This window comes from Aulostomus chinensis, chromosome 22 (genome assembly GCF_037954235.1).
Source record: "Aulostomus chinensis isolate RoL2024-O1b breed Wild chromosome 22, RoL_Achi_v1.0, whole genome shotgun sequence".
Lineage (NCBI taxonomy): Eukaryota > Metazoa > Chordata > Actinopteri > Syngnathiformes > Aulostomidae > Aulostomus > Aulostomus chinensis.
Window position 1 is genome coordinate 1,362,519 of NC_141341.1, and position 18,842 is coordinate 1,381,360.

The window sequence follows — 18,842 nt, forward strand, 5'->3', positions numbered from 1 at the left end:
TAAATAACTGGACATGAGCAGAATGATAGAATACACAGCTGCAGTTCTGTCAGGACTCAGCGACTTGTGGTTTTAACTTCAGTTTCAGAAAACGTAGCTCAACACACTTTGGTTGTTGCATCACTGCTGTCCTGCATGGCTCTGAAGTCACAACTGGTGTAGTGGTTCAGAGGGAAGATGTGGGATTAATCTACAGTTTGATGAGACAGTTTCCCTCATTTCAACTGAACTTTCACATTTCTCATGCGGTTGACTAGTTTGAGAAAATATCCCAGAAATGAAAATACAACAAGCCATTTAAAAGCAGCACAGCAGGACAGATTTGTGGACTGTAGCACTTTATTGAAGAAAGAGGACGCAGGGGAGTTTACTTCTTCTTGGACACACCCACAGTGCGACCGCGACGGCCAGTGGTCTTTGTGTGCTGACCACGCACACGCAGACTGAACAAAAGGAAGAGAGGGAGACAACATTAAATACTTACAATGGGGCTTAACACATTTCTAAAAAAGTACCTTCATGAACTCACTAGTAGAGTCTTCAGCTCACGAGGTTTAAAGCTAACAGACACTGATGACACTACGCTTGTCCTGACGGTTGGCTTCAAGCTAGATGTACGTAGCTGGCTCTTCCTGCATCCTGGAGTCACTGAGCAGTGATGACTTTTGGATGTATTGGTAGTGGAGTACTTTGGATGAAATCCAAGATGTAAACTGAACCTCAAACAATATAAAGCCACCAAATGTTAAAGTGGGACTGAAATTGAAAGTTTTGGCTTCAAAAGTATCAGATTCACCAGAATCTGATACTGATGCTGGCGTGACTGCACTCGTGTCCCGTGTTCCATAGAGGACACGAGTGCAGTCACGGTTCAGCTCTGGTTCTGTGGGCTCAAGTGTTTCCAGACAGACTCCGTCTACACCGGCTCCTCCGTTCACCATCAGATCTTTCAGGTTTGTTTCTCCCTTGACTTCAATTAAGACAGAATCGCACTCAGATGCTCGTTTAGCTCAAACGATCTCTGATCCGTGTAGCCAGGTGAGAGCAGCAATCTCACAGAACCAAAACTCCCAGGCCTTTCATGGGGCTGTCAGTCCATTTACAAGCTGACGAAGACGCCGCAGGTATTTATGGTTCAGTGTAGACAGATCGGATCCACTGTGACTCAACATTAGGAACAGTTTTGATCTGTTCGCTGTTATGATAGTCGACACATTTCTACACCGGGGCGAGCGCCGCTAGGAGGCATCGATGTTTGACTGGTTTAATGAACAAATGCCGCAGAGGAGCTCTTACCCCCAGAAGTGCCTGAGACCACGATGAGCCCTGATCTTCTTCAGCCTCTCCAGATCTTCTCTCAGTTTGTTGTCCAGGCCGTTAGCAAGGACCTGAAATGGGTCACGAGAGTCACATCTCCCAGCCCTTAACTGGAGCACACCCTCACAGGAGCGAACCCCATTGTCCACGGTTCTTAGACGCAACAGCCCGACACGTTACTGGTGGTCACTCACCTGGCTGTATTTGCCGTCCTTGACGTCTTTCTGCCTGTTAAGGAACCAGTCAGGGATTTTGTACTGGCGAGGATTCTGCATTATGGTCACCACTCGCTCTACCTACAGACATACACAACTGTTAGAACTCTACAAGTTAAAAAAGAAAATGGTGGCAATGGAAAAGTGGAGGCACAATCAGATAAAATAAAAGCTCAATTCCTGGCCCCCAAAAAAGGGCAAAACCGGGCCCTTTTCTCCACAATGAAAACCACTGAATCTACATTCGCCAGAGGGTCACCTTTACCCGCTCTGACCCGCACTGATAGGGTACCACACGCTGCTGAAGCTTCACTTGACGTGAATTAAACCCAACAGGAAACCCAGCAGTGGTTTTAATGATTTGGCTGATGGGTGACAAGTGTAAATTCAAAGTGAACAAAAAAAAGCATTTTATCAATGAAATTTGGGGGAGAAGAAGTTGAAGGGTTTGAGCTTAAGCCACAAATTCCACCAGTTGGTGTTCCAGCAGCAGCGCTGACATCCTTCAGTTGGAACAAAAGGTAACAGAGCAACCACTGAAACGTCACTGTCCTTCATGCTGCTTTTACTACAAACACCAAAGATAGCATACAATCCCCAGACGCTACATTCTGATGCTAATTTGACAACCTTTCACTAATTTCCAGTGCAGGAAAACAAACTTTAAAAAAAACACTGTGCGCATGAAGACGGTTTAAGAAGCAGTCTGAAGAAACTGGAGCTGGCCCGTCAACTCCAGTTTCAATTTCATAGGAGAATGTGTGTCTGGTTGCTGCAGCACGACCCCTCACCTCCTCCTCAGTCAGCTCACCAGCCCTCTTGTTGAGGTCAATGTCAGCCTTCCTCAGGACGACGTGTGCGTAGCGTCTGCCGACACCCTGAAGACGGAAGCAACAGGGATGTTAGAAAGACAGTGAGACACGTGGAAGAAGCTAGCTGGCAATCACAGACATGACAGAGGCACTGTGAACTTAACAGCCATCGTCATCACATTGATACACTTTACAAGTCTTTGTTACCTTAATGGCAGTGATAGCGAAGGCAATCTTCCTTCTGCCATCGATGTTCGTGTTCAGAACACGAAGAATGTGCTGGAACTTCTCAGGGATGACTAAAGACTGAAAACAGGGACAAATAACACGTCATCATCATGACCACACGTGTCTACCTACACATCAATACCAGACTACAGGGAGCATTTTGATGGCGCCATTAGTTCAGTACTGGAGGAGTACTTGTGAATTTTGGTGCAGTTTGGAGTGAAAAACACGTCTCCATCTCAAGCTACATTCCCGAACACTCATCAGACACCGCTACTTCACTTCCACCTTCGTAAGACACACCAATGTAAAAATTAACTGCATTTGTTTTGCTTTCACGTTGCCCATCAAGCCACAGTCTCTTAGCACTGGTGCTTTCAGACTCACGCTTCTGTTAGCATAAGTAGCTACAGAAGCTTTAATAAATCTGCCCACCAGTTTAAAAGCTCTCTGGTACTGTCGCAAGAGAAATATTGGTGCGGCAACACACCACGTTAACAGGACCACGTGCGATCACGTAAAATGATTGTGCATCCACTTAACAGCCCGACATGCTAAAACCATTCTGAATGCTTAAGCTAGGCTGCTGCTACAACTACTTTAGCTGCTAGCACGGCCGTGAGGTGTCTGGTTTATCAATGTCGCCGGTAACGTCAATGGGGACAAGATGTGTACAGAGACATGAATACGGTTATTCTACTCTTCGGCCAACGTACGGAAACACACATTTTCACGTTAACTACACGTTTCTATCAGCTCGAAAAGCTCCGTCGAGCATCGACAGTGAACTGCGTAAAAACTCAGATTTGTGCCGTCAGTTGAAAACATTTCAGCATCGACCAGCTCACAAATGCCAGGCCACCTTCGCTCAGCGTCCACAAGAAAGAATCGAGTGGTTTAAGTGCACGATGCCGGTGGATTTCCAAACTATTCCAGGTTGATTGAAAATGTTCTCACCATCTTGGAAGTAGGTTCCGTGCGAAGAGGAAGTCACAACGTCCTCGCGAGAGTTTGAAAGTGCTCTCGACGGAAGTCGGTCCATCGCCTCAAATGTGTCTGACATGAAATTCATGATCTGTTTTATAAATATTTATGAATTAATTCATGCAGCATCGACACAAAATGAGTTTTATATCACTTATTTGTCAGGCAGACATTTAAAGAATCAGCAAGGTGTATTGATGAGCCCCGTGTCTCCCCGGTCGGGGAGATGAAGCGGAACTTAAATATTTTTGTGACGCGTGTGTGTGTATCGTTTGTAGTTCTGTCTTAAATTCGGCGCAATGGCGGAAGGAGTTGCCGCTGCAGTACTCGGCACCGATGTCAACACAGCTGGAAACCCCACAGAAGTCGCTATGGCCTACTTACAAGATGAGGTGGTTTTTAACTTCGTGTGTTTGAAGCGACATAAAACATGACGGTGTCAAGAACAGGTCGTTACGCCCACTGCCTGTAGCCTGTTAGCGTCCACTGAATCAAGGCGGCTGTGACGTTAGCAGGTAGATGTAGCCAAAAGCAGCTAACTAAGTTACACCTCAGCTATTTTCATGAATGAACAGCCATCCACAATGCACGAATTTTGTGCGCTTTTTTTTTTTTTTTTTTTACAGGGTCAAGATACGCTTAGCATTCGTAGCTGTGAGAATAATGCCGAACAATATGATTTCCTGAGTTGTGATGTCGTAAGTCCAGTATCACTCAGGATTTATTGTTGGACCTAAAATGAGTCGCTTTAGTCAGTTTTTCAGCCCCAGTTCCCCCAATGCTCTACCTTCACGTGTAAATGTCCTGCTTGTCTCTGTTGTCTAGCACTTTTTCACCCTCGGACTGAGTATTTTTCAGCATTGACCCAGCTGAACATGGAAATTGACGCTGTCCCCTTTGGCTCTGGGGAACACAAGAAGCATATTTAACTTATTTGTAGAACAGATGCTAGTTTTTCTGTTTGACTATTTCCCTCTCAGACTGCCGATGGAGAACTCAGCCACCTCAACCTGGGAGACCTGGACATCACCACTGATGAGTTCATCCTGGATGAAGTGGAGAGTAAGTCAGCATTCATTTGTTGATACTCTGGATACGAAGGAGAACAATGCACGTGCTGCTGACACTGTCAGTATCACATCATTGAACGGACCAACTCCCCCTCGCTGCTGAAATATACATTCACACAGAGAAACAATTGACATGATTACAGTTTACTGGAGTTCTTTTCATTGTTTGCAAATTTGCACATTTCTCTGTCTTCTCAAGTGTTTGTGTTCAAACTCTAAAAGGTAGGAACATTTTATGTACGTAGGCATCATGGCTGCTGCTCCTCTCTCCCACAGTTCATATCCAGGCCAATCTGGAGGATGACCTGGTGAAGGAGGCGCTCAAAACGGTCAGAATTTTCTCTCGTGCTCGTGGTTCAAGTGCCTGCCAGGAGCGATGTTAACCCTTTGATGTGGGCCTCTATGTCTCTGGAGTGGCCTTGGGGGGTCGGGAAGTGTCTCAGTTAGTTGAACTTTGCCCCACTGTGCTGCAGCCTTAGAGGTCCTGAGGCAACAACAGCCTCAGAGGTTCTATGTGAAAGCAAGTTCATGTAACATTTGCATCTCCATCCCAGATTCAGCTCCGATCTGATGAGAGGCTTCAGGTGGTTTTCTTTCTGATCCTCTGAGAAGTCATTGGCCTGCAGACCCTCGTCCAAAAACTGCTGAGCAACCGTGGTTCGGTCTGCTTTAATTAAGATGGTGGAATATGAAATTATGTTGTTAGCTTGGAGTGTCATTCGTGGTAAAGTTGTGCCAAAGCATGGTTTGATGGATTTATTTATTAATAGTGATTATATATTGTTACTGTATTAATGGACTTGGGTGGACCAATCAGCAGGTACGCCCTCGATGTGTCACGCTCATCAGAGTGTGGTTGTGCAGCTGCAGTCACTTGCGTCAGGAGGAAGCTTTGTAATTAGTTTCAGTGATCATTAACACTGTTAAGATCAGAGGGACTGAAATGTTTAGGAGCAGTCAGTGAGATGAATGGGATTTTTATAACCCAGACAGATTGTCTCTGTTTGCAGGGCGTCGACCTCCGTCAGTACTCCAAACAGGTCGAGGTGGAGCTGCAGAGGATTGAACAGGCCTCCATCAAAGACTGTATCCTCCTTGTCCTGCTGGGTGGCCAGAGACTAGTAAACCCTCTGAGTCTGGTTGGCCTCAGAGAACATTCCTCTCACTGCAGACTCCTTTTCACTTCACCTCCATGGAAACGGCCCCATCACCTCTGTGCGGTTTGACCTGGTTAAATTATATGAAAAAGCCCAAAACAAAAGTTGAATTCTTTGATTTTTTTTTCCAAAAATGAAACTTGAACTGATACATCCCAGCATCCAGAAGTGGTACTAATATTCATGACATTGTTATGTCACATGTTGACTGATTTCTAGTTTGTCTCACTTGTCCAGTTTCTCTTACCTGCAGTTCAGCAGATTTTTGTTGAGTCTTTGTCGTGTGTCTGTTGGTCTGAGCTGAGTCGGTCCCAGCATTTTATTCCTATTGAACTCCTCCATGACGTGACCTGTTGTGTTTTCCTGAGCGTTGGTCTGTCAGACATCAAGGAGAGTCAGAACATCGCTCTGCTGCACAACCAGATCACCGCCTGTGACTCCATCCTGGAGGTAAGATGGGGTGTCTTCATCCTGGTCCGTCTGACTGAAGCGAAGCCTTATCTCTCTCTTGAGGAAAGGCAAAAATGTCTTTTGTTGTCTTATAATTGCTTGTGTCCATCCGTCCACCCGTTTGTCCTCTCAGCGTATGGAGGGCATGCTGAGCGGCTTCCAGAGCGACCTGTCCTCCATCAGCAGTGAGATCCAGACGCTTCAGCAGCAGTCAGTCAGCATGAACGTTCGGCTAAAGAACCGGCAGGCTGTCCGCAGCCACCTCAGTCAGCTGGTGGATGAGCTGGTGGTGCCCGGCGCCATGATCTCGTGAGTCACCGCTCCAGGGCTCTGCTGTTGTAGGTGCGCGTGCAGGTCTGCAATGTTGCTGTTTGTCATCACAGCACCATACTGGACAGTCCTGTGACAGAACAGGAGTTCCTGGAGCAGCTCCATGAACTCAACAACAAGATCAACTTTGCCAAGGAGCTGAGCTTTCGAGAAACGCTGGCCTGCTCCGATATCCAGGACATCGTAGACCGCCTCAAACTCAAGGTGAGGGGAGTCTTGGCTCGTCTACCTGCTGGCAATACAGACTACAGGGTTTATATATACACACACACACACACATTACCAGGCAAACACACCTTTGTATTCGGGGTTTTTTCTTTATTTGTACTACTTTCTACATTGCAGATCCACACTGAGGACATCAAATATATGAAGCAGGATTTATGGAATTATGCAGCAGAGAAAAACATGTTAACTGTAAACCTGTTTGATATTCTAGCTCCTCAAAGTGGCCTCCCTCTGCTCGTCCTTCTCTCTGGGAGCTTCATGATGTCATCACCTGAAATGGTGCTCGGCGTCTCTGGGAACTCCTTCAAGTCTGTTGGAAAACCATTTCAGGTGATGACATCATGAAGCTCCCTGAGAGAAGGACGAGCAGAGGGAGGCCACTTTGAGGAGCTTAAGTATAAAATGTGTTTGAGTTATTTCACACTTTTGTTGACTACATAATTCCAGATGTGTTCATTCATAGTTTTGTTGCCCTCAGTGAGAACCTACAATGTAAACAGTCATGAAAATAAAGAACCCATTAAATGAGAAGGCGAGTCCTAACTTTTGACTGGTAGTGTGTACACACACACACACACACACACGCTAATATTGTGCTAACATGTATTACTCATTTCAGGCTGTGTCTAAGATTCGAGAGTTCATCCTTCAGAAAATCTACTCTTTCAGGAAGCCGATGACCAACTACCAGATCCCTCAGAACACTCTGCTGAAGTACAGGTGAGCACACCTGCACCAGTCCCTTCACTGGCTCCTGGCTCCGCCCATGTTTGGAAATATCACAGCAGCAAAAAGTGACTGTTACTTTAGGTTCGCTGACAATCAGCGAATGCAGAGATGAAACCCTCAAACACAAGCAGCTAAACCTGTAATGACTGGATTTCATCTTGAAGGCTTCGTTGGCACCGCAGCTGTTGACGCTCACTTCAGATGTTTTGCTCAGATCTGGTTTTCAAGGCCGTTCCCTTTATGTGTGAAATGTGACGTTTACCTGACTGGAGGGAACTGCTCATGTGCTGAAGAAGAAGATGCTTCAAATCATATTTTATTATCTTTTTTTCTGTGGTTTTTAAGTTCTTTTCCAGAAAAGTAGGAGTTATAAAAACACTGAAAATTGTGGGACATTCATGTTGACAGAGCTTGTAAACGCCCTCTTCCTATCCGTCACACTTTTTTCTGTCTGCTGCAGATTTTTCTACCAGTTCCTTCTAGCCAACGAGAGAACGGTGGCGAAGGAGGTCCGGGACGAGTACGTGGACACAATGAGCAAGATTTACTACAGTTACTTCAAGTCCTACAGCAGCCGGCTGCTCAAGGTTCAGGTAGGCGGAGTCACACAGGACGCCAAAGAGCGCTGGCTTATGTCAATGTGGCTTCTCTGTGATAATGTCCATCATCACCTGTGAATAAACAAACAAATAAATAATCCAACTGTAATGTGTACGCAGTACGAGGAGGTGGCTGACAAAGACGACCTGATGGGAGTCGAAGACACAGCCAAGAAAGGTAGTGCGTGTGCACGTGTGTGTGTGTGTGTGTGTGTGTGTGAGAGAGAGAGAGACATGGAATTTTTGGAATGGAGGCAGCGAGCCGACAAGAGCTGCTGCTCCTGGCACCTGATCAAACGAGTGGGTGTGTTTCATGTCATGGGGTGAGTGAACACATCATACGTGTGAGAGTGACACACATACCAGACACACTGATCATTTGTCACGCCTGAGGCTGAGAAGGCTGGTGACCTGCTGATGCCCCTCTTACGTGCATCGTGTGACAAGTTGTGTGAAACCAGAAAAGAATGACATTTGACGAGCTGGACTTGTGTGCGTCTTCTGCTCATTAACACGTTGTTCCCACCAAACTCCACTGTTCATATATGTTCCCTGACAAAAGTGCAGCTTTAGCATGTTGAGCTGCTGCAGGCAGTGTTTTTTTAGCAGGCATTTTAGTTTTAGTCTCAGTCTTTGGACTAAATGCTTCTTAGTTCTAGTCACATGTTCGTCATTTCTATCCTTGATAGTTTTAGTCGATGAAAACCCAAAGGTTTCAGTCAAATATCAAAGATCCTCTCAATAAAGATGTGTGTGTACTTAAGAGGCCACTCCAGTGTTAGAATGAAGCACTGAACTGATCCACCTTCAAAGGGGAGTTTCCCCTCTTTTTCTCTCTCTACCTTTTACTTTTATTATTTTGTTACAGAAGCAGACAACACACTGGCCCACAATAGGAGTATTGTATCACAATAAGATGGGATTAAACAAAATGAAAGCACACTTGACTTCCATGTGAACGACCTCGTGTCCTCCATGTTGGCTTCAGCTGCTGTTATTGGTTAAAGCATCCAGGTGTGTTGCTTAGACAGGGAACAGCAGCAGGTCTGAGGATTCCCGTGTTTCCCAGTCCCACAAACACGGGTCAAAGCACTCCACCTGCCCCCCGTCCACAAATGGACAGGGTTTTATTCATAACATGCTAGATTACTAGAAGGGCTGCTTTAAACCATTCTCATCCCAGCCGCTTCACATTCGGCTGCAAACTGTCCCAGCAAGAGCTGGAGGTCGTGGCCCGATGGCGCTAAGAGGACAACGTCATCCGCAAACAGCAAAGACGACATCCTCCCGCCACCAAACTCAACCCCCTCCACCACCCGGCTGCGCCTAGAAATTCTGTCCATAAAAGTTATGAACAGAACCAGTAACAAAGGGCAGCCTTGGCGGAGTCCAACCCTCACTGGGAACAAGTCCGACTTACTACCGGCCACACGGACCAGACTCTCACTCCTCCGGTAGAATGACCGAATGGCCCTTTGTAAAGGGCCATTCACCCCGTACTCCTGGAGTACCCCCCACAGTATGCTCCTGGGAACACGGTCGTAAGCCTTCTCCAAGTCCACAAAGCACATGTGGACTGGTTGGGCAAACTCCCATGCCCCCTCCAGCACCCTAGCGAGGGTGAAGAGCTGATCCACGGTTCCACGGCCGGGACGAAAACCACACTGCTCCTCCTCAATCTGAGGTTCGACTATCGCCCTGACCCTCCTCTCCAGTACCCTGGCGTAGACCTTACCAGGGAGGCTGAGAAGTGTGATCCCCCGATAGTTGGAACACACCCTCTGGTCCCCTTTTATTAAAGATGGGGACCACCACCCCAGTCTGCCACTCCAAAGGCACTTCCCCCGATGTCCACGCAATGTTGCAGAGACGTGTCAGCCAAGACAGCCCCACTACATCCAGAGCCTTGAGATACCCAGGGCAGATCTCATCCACCCCCGGGGCTCTGCCACCGCGGAGTTGTTTAACTGCCTCGGCGACTTCTGCCCCGGAGATTGGATGACCCCCCCCCAAGCACTCCCCAGACTCTGTCTCCTCCACGGAGTACGTGCTGGTGGGATTGAGGAGTTCCTCAAAGTATTCCTTCCACCGCCCAGTTGACGTCAACAGCCTCCCACCCCCACTGTAAACAGTGTGGGCAAGTTGCCGCCTTCCCCCCCTGAGGCGATGGACGGTTTGCCAGAACCTTTTTGGAGCCGACCGATAGTCGTTCTCCATGGCCTCACCGAACTCTTCCCACGCCCGAGTTTTTGCTTTGGCGACCGCCACAGCTGCACACCGTTTGGCCTGCCGGTACCGGTCAGCTGCCTCTGGAGACCCACAGGCCAGCCATGCCCTGTAAGCCTCCTTCTTCAGCCTGACGGCTCCCCTCACCTCTGGTGTCCACCAGCGGGTTCGAGGATTACCCCCGCGGCCGGCCCCAGCAGCCTTGCGGCCACAGCTCACAGCAGCCGCCTCGACAATGGCAGATCGGAACATGGCCCATTCGGACTCAATGTCCCCCACTACCCCCGTGATGTGATCAAAGCTCTGCCGGAGGTGGGAGTTAAAGATCGTTCTGACTGGTTCTTCTGCCAGGCGTTCCCAACAAACCCTCACTACTCGTTTGGGCCTGCCGGGTCTGCGCGGCATCTTCCCCTGCCATCTGATCCAACTCACCACCAGATGGTGATCAGTTGGCAGCTCAGCTCCTCTCTTCACCCGAGTGTCCAGAACATGCGGTCGCAGGTCAAATGATACGACTATAAAATCGATCATAGACCTGCGACCTAGGGTGTCCTGGTGCCATGTGCACCGGTGGGCATCCTTATGCTCGAACATGGTGTTCGTTATGGCCAAACTGCGACTTGCACAGAAGTCCAATAACTGAACACCACTCGGGTTCAGGTTGGGCCTGCCGTTCCTCCCAATCACACCTCTCCAGGTCATGCTGTCGTTGCCCACGTGAGCGTTGAAGTCTCCCAGTAGGACAATGGAGTCCCCAGCCGGGGCACCATCCAGTACCCTTCCCAAGGACTCCAAAAAGGGTGGGTACTCTGAACTGGTGTTCGGCGCATATGCGCAGACCACAGTCAGGACCCGTTCCCCGACCCGAAGGCGCAGGGAAGCAACCCTTTCGTCCACGGGGGTAAACCCCAACGTACAGGCAGAGAGTCGAGGGGCAACAAAAAAGCCCACCCCCGCCCTCCGCCTCTCACCCGGAGCAACTCCAGCAAAAGAGAAAGTCCAACCCCTCTCAAGGACTCGGGTTCCGGACCCAGAGCTATGTGTCGAGGTGAGGCCGACTATATCTAGCCGATAACGCTCAACCTCTTCCACCAGCTCCAGCTCCTTCCCCACCAGAGAGGTAACTTTCCATGTCCCAAAAGCCAGCTTCCATGTCTGTGGTTCAGACAGCCGAGGCACCCGCCTGAAACTGCCACCCAAACCACATTGCACCGGACCCCTCCGGTTCCCCCGATGAGTGGTGAGTCCAAGGGAGGACGTGCCTGTGTCTCCTCTTCGGGCTGGGCCCGGCCGGGTCCCACGGACCAAGGCCCGGCCACCAGGCGCCCGCCTTCGAGCCCCCACCCCGGGCCTGGCTCCAGGGCGGGGCCCCGGTGCCCCTCCGGGCAGGGTACACATCGCACTTGCTGGTTTTTCCATGAAGGGTCTGTTGAACCGTTCTTTGTCTGGCCCTTCGCCTAGGACCAGTCTGCCTTGGGTGACCCTACCAGGGGCAAAATGCCCCCGACAGCATAGCTCCTAGGGTCACTAGGGCACTCAAACTCCTCCACCACGGTAAGGTGACGGTTCCAGGAGGAGTGATGGCTCCACGGGGAGGTGGAACCACCACCACCACCAAACTTTAGGCTTCATTCAAACAGAAACTGCATCTCAGGGCGAGCCTCACAGACTAAAGCTATGCTTCAATCATCCCTCTGTTCACGACCAACCGACGCCACTGCTGCTGCCGTGGTGAGAGTCTCGTCCTCTGCAGACAGGCCCAGACTCTGTGTGTGTGTGTGTGTGTGTGTGTGTGTGTGTGTGTGTGTGAGAGAGGCTTTTAGTGTGTGTGTACTGATGATGGGGGCGTGGCCAGTAGGACCAACAGCTCCAGCTGGCTCCATGCTGGTGTTTGAGCTCTTGATTGACATTGAACGCTTGTTATACTTGGTGGAAAAAAACCCTGCATGTTTTGACACTTTGATCGTCCACCAACTAACAATTTGGTCTCGTCTCGTTCTCGTCAGACGAAAATGTTTACAATTTGGTCACATTTTAGTCTTCACAGGGCGATGGTGACGTTCGTCTTAGTCTCATTTTCGTCTCGGAAAAAAGGGTCTGACGTCGTCATTCTCGCTGTCGTCCAGCATGACGAAAACAACACTGGCAGCAGGTTACTCAGCCAATCACCTGGAGGAGGTTTGAGGTTCTGTCCTTTCCTGGCTGCTGCAGGTTTCTTCTCCAAACCGTCTCTGAAGAGCAGGAACACCATCTTTACTCTAGGCCAGAGAGGGGCCATACTGAGCCCCACTGAACTGGAGGGTCCCATCCTGGTTCCTCACACAGCTCAGAGAGGCGACAGCCGGGTGAGACAGCACCAACACTATTTAGGAGGGTTTGAGTGGTGAGTTTGTTTGCTGTATGTTCACGCCTGGATGTGTGAGACACACTCACATGAGGCTTTTAGCTAGGAGCTAACATGGTTGGAGGCGCGCAGCTGTCAGGTGGTACTTCAGTTCTCTTTTATCATAACGACCTGTGCTTTTTCTAATCGGTAGTTTTAACCTCTCCTGTAGGCGTAGCTCCCAGACATTCATTAGTCAGTAGACAAGCGTGTTTACTCTTGAGTTAATGAGAGGAAAACAAAGCTGACAGCCTCACCAGGGCCTTGTCATACATGACCAAAGCAGCATGTGCAGCTCCACCTACCCACCTGTCATCCGCCAGCGTGCACTGGTGGAGTTCTTTTAAAGCAAAGTGTCAGTCAGCGCTAACATCCTCTAGCATCATGTGAGCTGTTTTGGAAATCTAGAGTGAAAATTGTATGAATCAGTTCATTGTGAGTGAGGGTGTTTCTCCTTCTCTGTGCCTCAGTACCCTTACGAGACGTTGTTTCGCAGCCAGCACTACGCCCTGCTGGACAACGGCTGCAGAGAGTTCCTCTTCCTCTCTGACTTCTTCATGGTGGCAGGAAACTCCGCCCTTGACCTCTTCAACAGCATCATGGGAAAAACCCTCGGCATGTTTCTGGTACGAACAAAGCAGCCTCTCCTCTGTACCTCTGTCGTGGCGAGAGGAGCCGATGCCATGGCTCACTGTCGCCTGGTTACTTCAACTCACGGCCTTTTATTAACTGGAACAGAAAACTCAACTGATGCTTGGAGATCAAAACGTGTTCACTGGAAGTGTTGGTTTGTGACTGGAGGTGATCCAGGGCACCAGGTTTACTATATTTGAATACATTTCTTCAAGGCATTCTTAAGATGTCTTTCTCATCTGAGTGACCTCAGTGACCTTTGACCACCAGAGATTTCAGGCCATCCTTGAGTCTCAGTGGACATGAGAGAGTTTTTTATTAAATTCCCTCCAGGCCTGAAGTATTGCACTAACAAGAACTGACTCACACAAGTTCATACTGGTCTTTGCCTTCCTTCCTCTCTGCAGAAGAGTATGTCCACGTACGTTTCGGACTGCTACGACAGCATCGCCGTCTTCCTGTGCATCCACATCATCCTGCGGTTCCGAGCCATCACGGTCAAGAGGAACATCCCGGCTCTCGACAAGTCAGTGGCCGCTCTGATGTGTAGTTGGTGATCCAGGCCAGTCTGTGAAATAGATAATGACATCATTGAGGATCTTTGGATTTGATAATACTTTTTTCTTTGAATCATGTGAAACAGGTTTGTGTTTTCTGTGGGTTTAATAATTCATGAAGTACGCTGGTGACCGTCCTGCCTCGTGTGTCAGGTACTGGGACGCCGTGCTGGAGCTGCTGTGGCCGAGGTTTGAGATGATCCTGGAGATGAACATCCACAGCATCCGTAACACTGACCCACAGAAACTGGGAGTGCTGGACACCAGGCCACACTACGTAGGTCTACACACACCCTTCTACAAGGGGAGGCTGCACACACACGCATGCAGACTAGAACACGTGTGTTGGCTTATTTCAGATAACCCGTCGATACGCCGAGTTCTCATCTGCCATCGTCAGCATCAACCAGACATTTCCCAATGAGAGAACCAACACACTGCTGGGACAGCTGCAGGTAAGTTTCACACACACACACACACACACACACACACACACACTGCTGCTGCACTCCCAGACCAGAGGAACTATTTTATAGTTGCTATAACTGTTGGATGAAATTCCTCCTTTTGGCATGAACTGGTTTTGAGGGACCTTTGGAGCTCCTCTCTCAGGGTGGTACGCTCTCAGCAAAATAGGAACCATGAGGGACCTTCTCATTCGTTGATGGGTCGAAGACAACAACAGTAAACACCGTTTTTAAAAAGAAGTATAAGCAGCAGCGTTGTGAAGACATTGGTGGTCTCGTGTCACATGACCCTTCCTACTGTTGGTGGAGGGAAACTAGTTCTCACTGGATCTTCCCAGTGGCCAGCTCCTAGAACCAGGTTCCAACACACCTCCCTCTCTCTTTCCAGCACAACTCACCTCGCTATCACCTGAAGTCACTTTGTCTCCATCTTGTGACAGTGACGGTTCTTCCAAGCAACAGTAATAGGCTCCGCCCTCTTATACTCTGCTGTTACTGTTCTGAATGATACAAAACACTGTTTCCCATGAGAGACAGAATTCCATCCATGTGGTCTTCGGACTCTGGCCAGCTCTTGAATGTAAGAGTGTCAGGTGTGTCACCTGAGCTGTAACCTTCAGACTGACCCCTGTCACTCCAGCCGGCGGTACATTCTCAGACAAAGAGGACTACGGGGAAATGTCCGTGGTCCCGGTTCCAAAACGGCAGTCCTACATCTCACTGTGAGAGTTTCTAAGGCTGCGGTCATCAGGGCTCTTTGACTGAACACAACCTGGGACAAAAGTTTGACGGTGTCCGAAGTCTAGAACCATGTGACTTGCACTGCCAGCACCTACATCCACTGACCAACCAGCAGGAATGAGGCAGGAAATGAGGCTGATGCGGGATTGACAGGAGCTGGTATCATGGTACCGTCTGTGCTGATGTCTGACCCACACGTTTGTACCCATGTCGCAGTGTGGCTGGGACTAAACTTGGAAGACTGCTAGAATCCCAGGCTGTTGGACTGTTTTAAACTGAGACAGGTTCTGTCAGAGAAACTGTAGCTGAACGCATCCTGAGTCTGTTTTAGGTTTGTATTCAGGTTTAGACGGAACCCCAGCAGATTATTTCCAACATTTTTTTAGGTGGAAGTGGAAAACTTTGTGTTGAAGATGGCAGCAGAGTTTCCCTCCAGGAGAGACCAGCTCATCTTCCTTATCAACAACTACGACATGATGCTCAGCGTCCTCATGGTGAGCGCCGTCTCTCTCTTCTCTCTCTGCTTGTGAAGTTGAACACCTGAACATTTGCACAATGGTCGTTTACCCTGAAGCGTCTCTGCTGACGTGAAGTTGTGGCACCCAAGTGATGATCTTTTCCCAACCTGACCAAGGAGTGTGTTGCTGAAACCAAAGCTTCAGCCTCAGGTTGTCATGTTGTGATGACCTGCCTCTTCCTTGTTTGTCCAGGAGAGGGCAGCAGACGACAGTAAAGAGGTGGAGGGTTTCCAGCAGCTGCTTCTGGCCAGGACTCAGGTGAGCGACACACAGGACACGCACCTGCATCTTCTCATCCCTGTGTGCCAGTTCTGCCAGTGTGGCTGCGAAATAGATCTGAAATTGCAATCAGACTTGTGGAAGCCAAGAAAAGCCATACGTGGCATCAAACTCTTCACGCAGTTGTCTCACAGTGGCAGGATATTTTCAGGAGACGCCTAAACTTGTTATTAATTCATGATCATGAAATCACAGCCATTTATTAAGATAATATCTCATTGTCCGTTATTAGAAGTTCAGCCTTTCTCAGCTCATGTGCTGAGTGGTCTTACAAAGAAACCTGCAGGAACCTGGTAGACGTGTCAATCACTGCAGTCTGGGCAGACGCAAAGGTGTCATTGTAGTATAAGACTCCACTCACTGGTTGGATTTTTTTTGTCTTCTTACGGCAAAAAGGAAACATTCCGTCTGTCCCATGTCCCGTTCCATGAACATGTCCATCATTTCATATATTAGCTGTATATTAACGCAAGTCTCTTAAACTCTGCTGAAAACTGTCGTTTTACTGAAACATATCAGATTTTCAAGCCATGAAAGCATGTGGATCAAAGTTTTAAAAATTGAAAGTCAAAGTCACTGAAATTCAAGGATGTTTGATGAATTTTTTTCCTCAGGAGTTTATTGAGGAGATTCTGTCGCCCCCCTTCGGGGGGATGATCGCCTTCGTGAAGGAGGCCGAGGCTTTGGTGGAGAAGGGGCAGCTGGACCGACTAAAGAATGAGGAAGGTGAGGAACTTGGAGTTCATTGAAAAAAATGAGTCTGTTATGGGAGGAAAAAAATCCATTAAAAAAAAGATACTGTTCTTTTCCATTTTTAAAATATTTGTAAACGTTTTCATTGTTTTCAACAAATTGATGTTTGGGTCAAACCTCCAGTTTTGTTTTCCACGATACCGATCGTCTGACCAGGGTTTCTGTCAGCTTCAGGCTGCTGAGCTTCACTTTCATTTCTCTTCTTCTTCAGAAGACGCTGATAGTTTTCAGGGTGCTTTCACATCTCGTCCTCAGTCCAGGACCAGACAGGGAACCAACAGAAAAGGGACTCAGTTCTGTTTGGGTTTACATTGGCAGTTCATTTTAAAGAGGAGCTCTGATGCGCCTCAGTCCTGTAGTCCTGTTCACACCATCACAAGCTCAGACTGCGACTGCTTTGGATTTTGGGTAGTTTTACTCTGGAAACCGATGGCTGCTGCTGTTCTTGGGTGCAAGGGGTCTGTCTGTGGCAGCCTGGAGGGCCATGATACAATGGCAAAGGCTGAAATGAACCAGGAGCACTTTGTGTTCACTGTCCACAGATCAGTGAACCAGAACAGGGACTGCGTTTGTTTGGAGAGTCAGTGTATTCACAAAGATGCTGACTCACTGGTCTGAGTTCACTTTGAGGGCTGGGAGGGACCAGGTGTGAAAACACCCTCCGTGTCACTCACATGTGGAGAACATGAGCATGGTGCGTGTGTGTTCCGCTGCAGCTCGCATCACGCAGCTGGTCCGGGGCTTCTCCAGCACGTGGAAACAGTCGGTGGAGTCGATGAGTCAGGACGTCATGAGGTCCTTCACTAACTTCAAGAACGGAACCAGCATCATCCAGGTGACGACTCCATCGCCGACACCAGCGTGACGCCACGTGTGTCGTGACTGGCAGCACGAAGCGGTCCAAACTTCCAACTGTAATAGCATCAAACAGTAAATCAACAAATGCTCAGGATTGGATTGGTTCAGATTGTAGTCCCTGACTGACACTTGTAGTACTGCATGCTGCGTTCCACTCATCTGCTGTGGCTCAGCATGACAGCCAGACTCGGCCTGGGCTTCGGTCCATCATCAGATCAATGCGATACAGCAGTGCATTGTGATTTTTTGCCCCTATTTATTGTATTGTGACCCACGTTGATGTTCCAGTTTCATGTTCTGACTCATTTTATTGATTCAAGCCCTGTTCAAAGTCTGACTGCCACAGTGGAACCCGTCCTCTAGAAGGTTGTGGAAACTCCTCGTTGCAGCTCTAAATCGTCCCGAAGAAATGTGCTTCTTTGTTAGTAAAAACCCTCAATTCACAGGCTTGATTTCCCAATACGGTTTTGAAAAAGATATTTTTGGACATTCTTGTGTGTGTTGTGAAATAAACGGTTATGTCATAAGTCAGGACCTCCTCTTCCTGCTGCAGGGCGCCCTGACCCAGCTCATCCAGTACTACCATGGGTTCCACAAGATCCTGAACCAGCCCACGTTCCGCACCCTGGCCGTGCGCTCCGAGCTCATCAACCTGCACCACCTCATGGTCGAGGTCAAGAAGCACAAGCCCAACTTCTGACCGGACCGAGAGATATTCTCCTCTCAGCCGAGGAGTCAAACTACGAATGTCAAAAAAGTCCTCGCATCAGAAGTGGCGTCAGGTTGAGTTTATGACTTAATTTCACCTCATCCTTGATTATGAAGGAAAATTTCCATGTGTGACAGAAATGTTGCAAATTGAGTCTAAGGAGTCCGTAGCCCCACACAAGAGAACATTGAACATATTGAGCTTTGCTACAGATTTCTGAGATTGTGAACAGCGCACTAGCAAAACAAGCAAATAGGCTGTTGGCATCTGTGTGAGGTTCCATTCAGATATGACGAGATGTTGAAACATACGAAATCAGCCATGAGAGGAAGTCTCTTATTGTCTTATCATCCCCAGAGGAAGACAAGAGGATGGAGACCTGTCTCTAGGGAGCTGAGACCCACGCTAGTTAGCTTAGCACAGTGGCCGGTAGTGGGTGGGAAGTATTAGCTAAGCTAAGCTAACCAACATCCTGGACCTGAGCTAGCTGATGCTAACATTTCCCACCCTCTACCAGCCATCGTGCTAAGCTAACCAGCATGAGTCTAAGCTCCCCAGAGGAGGGGCTATCTTGTCTTTTCTCGGGGGACATAGACAAG

At 48.5% G+C, this 18,842-nt stretch overlaps 2 protein-coding genes across 3 annotated transcripts; one reads left to right on the plus strand and one right to left on the minus strand.

Moving 5' to 3' along the window:
• Positions 1-321: 321 nt before the first annotated feature.
• rps18 (ribosomal protein S18) lies at positions 322-3,597 on the minus strand. Its single transcript, XM_086193563.1, has 6 exons — positions 3,530-3,597; positions 2,552-2,650; positions 2,324-2,410; positions 1,512-1,613; positions 1,297-1,388; positions 322-443 (listed from the first exon to the last, which is right to left on the minus strand). The coding sequence occupies exons 1-6, from the start codon at positions 3,530-3,532 to the stop codon at positions 368-370; spliced, it is 459 nt and encodes a 152-aa protein (XP_086049689.1). The 5' UTR covers positions 3,533-3,597; the 3' UTR covers positions 322-367.
• A 198-nt stretch (positions 3,598-3,795) lies between these two features.
• On the plus strand, positions 3,796-18,726 carry vps52 (VPS52 subunit of GARP complex). Of its 2 annotated transcripts, XM_086193343.1 has the most exons (20): positions 3,796-3,948; positions 4,537-4,618; positions 4,903-4,955; positions 5,637-5,712; positions 6,166-6,233; positions 6,367-6,542; positions 6,617-6,767; positions 7,411-7,511; positions 7,981-8,113; positions 8,240-8,297; positions 12,557-12,690; positions 13,199-13,354; positions 13,769-13,887; positions 14,072-14,195; positions 14,278-14,373; positions 15,513-15,620; positions 15,837-15,902; positions 16,538-16,649; positions 17,393-17,511; positions 18,088-18,726. In XM_086193343.1, the coding sequence occupies exons 1-20, from the start codon at positions 3,856-3,858 to the stop codon at positions 18,232-18,234; spliced, it is 2,172 nt and encodes a 723-aa protein (XP_086049469.1). In that variant the 5' UTR covers positions 3,796-3,855; the 3' UTR covers positions 18,235-18,726. The 2 variants fall into 2 exon arrangements, with proteins under 2 accessions (XP_086049469.1, XP_086049470.1); XM_086193344.1 differs by lacking the exon at positions 4,903-4,955.
• Positions 18,727-18,842: the final 116 nt, after the last annotated feature.

What these genes read in the sequence shown, in the direction of transcription:
- vps52 (XM_086193343.1), top strand. Translation starts at nt 3,856, where the DNA reads ATGGCGGAAGGAGTTGCCGCTGCAGTACTCGGCACCGATGTCAACACA. An exon ending in TAGACCGCCTCAAACTCAAG is followed by an intron (nt 6,768 to 7,410) that starts GTGAGGGGAGTC and finishes TACTCATTTCAG; the next exon opens with GCTGTGTCTAAGATTCGAGA. An exon ending in CACTGCTGGGACAGCTGCAG is followed by an intron (nt 14,374 to 15,512) that starts GTAAGTTTCACA and finishes ACATTTTTTTAG; the next exon opens with GTGGAAGTGGAAAACTTTGT.
- rps18 (XM_086193563.1), bottom strand. An exon ending in TCGCTATCACTGCCATTAAG is followed by an intron (nt 2,411 to 2,551) that starts GTAACAAAGACT and finishes TTCCGTCTTCAG; the next exon opens with GGTGTCGGCAGACGCTACGC. An exon ending in GGTCTCAGGCACTTCTGGGG is followed by an intron (nt 444 to 1,296) that starts GTAAGAGCTCCT and finishes CCTTTTGTTCAG; the next exon opens with TCTGCGTGTGCGTGGTCAGC.